The sequence below is a fragment of the Musca vetustissima genome, unplaced genomic scaffold (genome assembly GCF_032173495.1).
Source record: "Musca vetustissima isolate MV318-11 ecotype Yass unplaced genomic scaffold, APGP_CSIRO_Mvet_v1 utg15627, whole genome shotgun sequence".
Lineage (NCBI taxonomy): Eukaryota > Metazoa > Arthropoda > Insecta > Diptera > Muscidae > Musca > Musca vetustissima.
Genome location: NW_026874666.1, coordinates 96416 through 103288, shown reverse-complemented (window position 1 = coordinate 103288; position 6873 = coordinate 96416). Strand labels below are relative to the sequence as shown.

At 38.4% G+C, this 6873-nt stretch overlaps 1 protein-coding gene across 1 annotated transcript; it reads right to left on the bottom strand.

The window, feature by feature from the left end:
• Positions 1 to 5140: 5140 nt before the first annotated feature.
• Positions 5141 to 5755, bottom strand: LOC133335623 (protein sisterless A-like). The gene has a single exon (XM_061543936.1). It carries the CDS (start codon positions 5753 to 5755, stop codon positions 5141 to 5143), a length of 615 nt encoding a protein of 204 aa, XP_061399920.1.
• Between the last annotated feature and the right edge of the window lie 1118 nt (positions 5756 to 6873).

Here is a 6873-nt window from a genome sequence, read left to right as displayed (position 1 = left end):
AATCTGATACTGAATGCAAATGAGTATTTTCAAGCCCTACAGTAGTAGCTTATGACAAATGCGTTCCAGCAGCGACAGTTCTTTTTTATTTAAACTTTCTGTTGATATAAACCAAAAAATGCTGACATATCTCTGTGGCGTGTCATTGCCGCGGGCAATCAGGTGTGTGCGTGAGAGTGACATTTCTTATACAAAATAAATAAAAGGATGGTTGGATGTGCGTTTTCTCCACCGTTTGAAATGGGATTTTACTCCTCACCATTTGCTACTATCTGCGACTTTGAAACGTGCAACATGTCTTCACACAAATACGTCGAGCTGTCATTGTGTTGTACTTCGAGTATTGATCAATGTTCTGCACATTTAAATGCATTTGGAATTCCCAAAGTGTTTCAAACTTGGCGGAAATAAATCTGCCACGAAAGATTTCTTACAAATGTAATGCAGGAAAAATGTTGTGGATTTTATTATTCTAACTGGAAAATGATTTGTGAGTTAAGATATGTCTGGAGGTTTTATATTTTTTGTATGAGGCTTTGTATTAAGGAAATAATCTCTTTGTTTATGAGAGGTACTATTTTAGGAAAGCTAAAAAATGCATAGGTATGGTCAAGGCCATATTTTTTTCATAATCCCTTTGGTTTTTGCAAAGACAATCTTTAGTCTTTCGGTGAACATTTTCAATTTTTATTGACCCTACAGGTAGAAATTAGTAGAGCAATTAATCCTAATTAATAGTGGGTTTCACAACTAATATTTTGCAATTGTGTACTTGCGCACGTTCCCATTTTTATGGCGTATTCTTATGTAGACAGGTAGTTCTTTGGATTACCACTTAATATAGTTCCGGACTATATGATATAACGAAGAAATTTATATTTTTATTTATATATGGTATTTTATATATTTTTATATTTATTGTTTTGAAATAATAAAGCCGGAACTTCGAAAGTTTTTAAATAAAAAATTATATTAGCCGGATTTTTAGACATTCGAAAACATAAATATTTCTAGTCGATTTATTTTGCATTACGCCATCTAAAAAATCCATTGGCAAGTTTAATTTTAAATTTCATTTTAGTACGCGGTCAATGAACGGGAAAATATAGATTGAATCTAAAACTAGTTGAGCAAGAGGAAAAAGGAACGACTGGAGCAAAAGAAAAGTTGAATAAAGAACCGGACCTAGTACCGATGTTTTCTTTTGGACAATAGTTCCTTTGGTTGTTCCGGAAAGTCCTAACAATACGTGCGACTTCATCGCCTTACTAAAAGACGGCGGACGTTTAAAACCCAGTTTTGTGACATAGAACGTGTGGGCTATCTCCACACAGCGAAAAGTGCTCAACGGTGCTATTCTCTACACACTCTCCTATCTAAGAATGCGAAACCACACCTAGCCATGAAAACATCAATCATAGATCAACCTACAAGTGTGAGATCTATAGGTACAACCTTGGACAAGAGGATAGTATTTTCATTTTCCAGAGGAGGGGATGATAGATATCAAGCAGCGGCTCTAATTGGCTTTAACATGGCGAAGCCCATGTTTATCTTGGTCCCTCTTTCATCTCAATTGTGGACACTGACCTCCCCGCAGGGTCACCTGGGGTAACCATTATCATCACCCGTTGAAATAGAGAACTGATACGAGCCGCGAGTTCACCCATAAGAACTATAAAAAATGAGATGAGGCTTCGGCTAGTTGCCGACAATTAATACTATGAAAAAGCAACGAAAAAGAAAACCAAACCTCCCTAATGTTGACGCAAACGAATAAAGGACCACGATCTGCGAATGTGCACTTGGAATGTGCGCACGTTGTACAGAACTGGCGTAGTTTTCGCTTTGGCGGATGTACTCAAGAAGTACAAAGCCGAAATTATTGCCTTACAGGAATTGCGAAGGAAAGAGACTGGCGTAAGTAAATCAGATGATTACGCCCTGTATGATAGATGCCATGAAAAGAGACATGAATTTGGCTGCGGATTTATGGTTAACAGGAGAATAAAAGAGCACGTTTCCAGATTCATTTCAGGAGATGAACGAATTGCTACTAAAGCGAAGTTCTTCTACATCAGTCTCATTTGCGCCCATACTCCGGAAGAAAAATATCTTTGGCCCCACCGTCAGCCTTGATGAAGAAACATCAGACAACGGCATGAAATTGACAACAACAGCAAAAACATGGTAGTTAGCAGCACCAGATTCAAGAATCTCGATATCACAAGGCCACTTGGATTTCTCCCGATCGAACAACGAGAAATCAAATCGATCATGTTGTGATTGACGGAATGCATTCATCCAGTGTTTTTGACGTTCGATCGATCCGAGGAGCGAATATCGATTCGGACCATTACCTTGTGGCAGCCAAGGTTCGCACCCGTCTTAATGTAGCAGCATAGGTGCGATCTAATATAACACGAAACTCGACGTCTAAAAGCTGCAAACACAACAGATAGCAGAAGCCTACTCCGCACAACTTACCCGACTGCTTAACGAAAGCTCTCCCTGTCCCGATAATTATATAGAAGCACAATGGCAGAGAACAGCCCACTCCCTACAAACTGCAGCAAAAGCAACACTTGGGTACCAAAGACCACCATCAAGAAATCCGTGGTACGATCAGGAGTGTCATAATGCTACGGATATTAAAAACGCAGAGTAACCCTGCGGACAGTAGCAACTCGTAATGCGATGGAAAACTATCGTGAGAAAAGGAGAGAAGAGAAACGTATTTTCAGAATAAAGAAGAAAGAGCAAGAAAAACGTGAGCTTGAGCAAATCGAGTGTACAGGAGTCAGAATAAAGTCCGCAAATTTTACCAACGAGTAAAACACCAAACCGAAGGCTTTGGTGCAGACACATCCTCTTTTAGAGATGAAGAAAGAAACCTGGTGGCATATATAGACAGCGTGTTTAGGATCTGGAAGGATCATTTTGAAAAACTTCTGGTATCAAATAGTAGCAGTGAAGAGGATACTCCAGAACCAATAATAGATGACGGTGTAGAATGTATACCACCTAGCCAAGATGAGATCAGAATAGCAATCAATCGGCTGGAGAATAATAAAGCAGCAGGTGAAGATGGCTTACAAGCCGAACTATTCAAGACTGGTGGTCAGATGCTGGTAAAAACCATGCACCTGCTGATTAGTACAATTTGGCGAGAGAAATGAATGCCCAATGATTGGAACCTCAGCATCCTGTGTCCCGTGCACAAATAAGGAGACAAGACAATATGTGCCAACTAAAGAGAAATAAGTCTCCTTCCCATCGCATATAAAGTGATATCCAGCGTGCGGTGTGAACGTCTGAAGTCAATGGTCAATGACATTATTGAACCATAACCATTCGGCTTCAGACCTGGAATTGACCAGATTTTCAATCTGCGCCAAATCCTGGAAAAGACCCACGAAAAACACATCGACACATACCATATCCGTTCAGAGGTATTTAAAGCCATGTCTACGTTCGACATTCCTGCAAAATTAATACGGCTATGCAGGATAACTTTAAGTGGCACAAAGTCAGCAGTTAAAGTCGGAAAGGACCTATCGGAGCCCTTCAATACCGAACGAGGATTCAGACAAGGTGACAGTTTGTCGTGTAATATTTTAAACATCCTGCTGGAAAAGGTCATACGAGAGGCAAAGGTGAACAGAAATGACACTCGTTACACCAAACAGCACATGTTAATCGCCTACGCCGATGACATCGACATAATGGCTCGACCATTGCGAGCAGTTACAGTAACATTTGCAAGAATTGAGAAATAGTCGGCCGAAGTAGGACCGACGATAAATGGCGAGTAGACCAATCTGATGGTATCAACGCGCAAGACGTCCAATAGACTTGGACCAAATGTGGATTTTGAGAACTACAGTTTTGAGGTAGTCAGCTCAAAAGGCATATAAAAGCGAACCAGCTGATGGTTCACGCAGAAGGGGTAGGCCACGAATTAGATGGAAAGATCAAGTGTAAGATAACATTGCCGAAAATGGTCTTTCAAATTGGAAGAGCTGCGCAAAAGACCGACTCACCTGGATATCTTTTTTTATACCCTTCACCACACTGTGGCCCAGGGTATTATGTCCTTGTGCCTATGTTTGTAACAGCCAAAATAAGTCGAGATAGACACATGGTTCCTTTTGATAATGTGCATAGAATCACTTTCTATGTCGATTTATGCATGTCCGTCCGTCTGTCCATGTATTTTTGTGAACAAGGTGCAGGTTGCATTTATGATACGATTAAGATGAAATTTGGCACATATCACTTACTTGGCTCAGGGACGAACCCTATTGAAATTGGAGAAAATCGGTTCAGATTTACATATAGCTCCCATATATAGTTTAGTTCGATTTTATGTAAATGGTGCACCAACTCCAAATATTGGTCCGATTTAGACAACATTTTTTTTTTTTTTGTTGCACAGAGTACTGAATTAGGTCTAGGTTGATGTATTCAAAATTTTGTGGGAATCGGTTCAGATTTAGATATAGATCCCATATATAGCTTCCATATATATTTCCATCCGATTTCATCAACATGATGTACCAAATGATTAAAGTTCGTCCGCTTAGAAAAACGTGTATTGGTATGTGTATGGGTTGTTTTAGTTTAGTCCAAATATCTATGTACTTCACGCAGTTAATTTCGTCCGATTCCATTTCAATGGTCCCCCATAGATGCTATGTCTATTCTACCTAAAGGAAAATGAACATATGAGCATCTCTTGTATGTACTCAAAATGGTGAATGGTATCATATAGTCGGCCCGCCCTACTTTTGATCTTTGCTTAATGGTTTGTATGCTTATAAATTTGTCAATAAATTGTATATTTGATTCGTCAGGAATAATTACCATAAATATATATTGATATTCTTTACACGTTAATAAAACAGAATCCCTAAGTTTATGCAGCGGAATTTGTCCTTTTTGATTCTTTATGTAGTAGTCAAGGGCTTCCATTCCAAGTGATATTAAATAAAAATACAATAAAATTATATTTTCAATATTTGTTCTCTTTTATTTACATTCAATGTTTTACATATCACAACTAAACAAATATAACTTAAAAACTAATTGAACAACAATTATCAATTAACGACTAAAAAACACAGAAATGCCTTCAAATTCATGGTTCCGTTTTCATTGGGTAGTCCAGTTTGTTGACGTCATCGACTAGACTCCTTGCCATATCCATGCCATAACTCGAACGCAATTGATGAAGTTTCGCTTTGTTTAGTCCTTGGGCGAGTAAATGACTTTCCGCCTCGGCAATCAAATCCTGAATACAATTCAACATTTGAGTGCTCTGAAGTAGTCTCTGCGAAATGAATTTGTGGCGATATTTCGATTTGGCTTTTTTCACTTTGTTGTTGTAACGGGAACGACGGCAGGCATCGGCACGTTGCTGTTGCAGACGTTGTTGTTCCTCAGATAATGAGCTGTCCGATGTCTTTCTCAGCACGGTGACGTTGTTTCGTCTCTCGAATGTAATTGGATTTTCGACCAACATTTGCTCAACATACTGTTGCTCCTTACGGGCGATATTCTCCTGAATTCGTTTCATTTCCATTGCGACCATTTGATCGATGTTTTGTGGATTTAGTTGTGCTGTTGTTGTTCCTACTGCTGTTAATGCCATCGATGTTGTATTCAAACTTTTCAATGACAATTCTTGGGTCAGCGATGTGTAGAGGGGATCCAAGAAGAGGTTGGTAGAGTTGTTGAGGTTGTAATGCTCCATTTTTGTATTTTCAATAGCAATTTCAGAGATGTTTTCACTTTGACAACTACGAGTGTAATGATTGTCGCTAATTGTCTGGTTTTCCTATTTATAGGGACAATCCTGACATGGGTGGTGCGTGTGTGTTTGGGTGTATGTACCTGACCATTTCCTGTTGTTAAAAACAAATTTGCACAAACTCTATCCGCCGCCCGTCATCAGGTATTGCAATTATTTTATGACATTGTTTTTTACAATAATTTCATATTTATGACATTATTTGTGTGTCTTATTGTCGTGTCTGCGTCTACAACGATTTCCTATTTTACCTACTTGGTATTTTCATACATAAGAATTTTGGGTTTTTCCAATTGCCAATATACAATTTGAATTATTTTTCTTGTCTAAAATATCAACAAATAAATTCAAGGTCAATACATAATCGGGATTTTCATTAGGTAATTTTATAGAGTGGTTAGTTTGGTAATGCAAAATAAGTACAAACGGCATTAGGTTCGACCGAGGCGAACTTGTTATCCCTTTGCATTCAAAATTTCTTATTAAAGGCTATGTCAAAACGTCTTTTGCTGAAATGCCAAATTACAGCCCCTTCGATGGAAAATTTGGCTAAAACATTGAAGAGCGGAGACATATATGATGGCTATGCCAAAACATGAACCTATATCGAAATAGTTGTGCAAAATTGTTTCTAACCCTCCAAGAACAAGAAATGCCAAATAATATCCACTTCAGTGACGAAATGCGGCCAAAAACATGGACCTATAGTGATAATTTTCTGTGTAGGTGGTGTTTGCTTCCAATAAATCTAAATTAGAATTACAATTATTTTGGTTTGCTAATACCGTAAAAGTTCCTAGAAAAATTGTGCGGTACCGTTTTAATCTATTTGCAATATGTGTGTACAAAAAAGTTTTTTTCTTGTGTGTGGAAATATAAAGAAGAAGTCATTGGGTCACGGAAATATGGGGATGACCCACAAATTGCAGCTCGCATTGTCCGGAGGCACTATAATACGTTTTTTATTATTTGTTTTTTCAACTTCCCCAAAGTCTTAGGGATAGCCGTATGTTGTTGAATCACTCAAAATTAACTGGAGCAGTCGCCACAGAGGCAGTTTG

Excerpts from the sequence above, each read along its gene's own strand:
- LOC133335623 (XM_061543936.1), bottom strand. The coding sequence starts at position 5,755 with ATGGAGCATTACAACCTCAACAACTCTACCAACCTCTTCTTGGATCCC.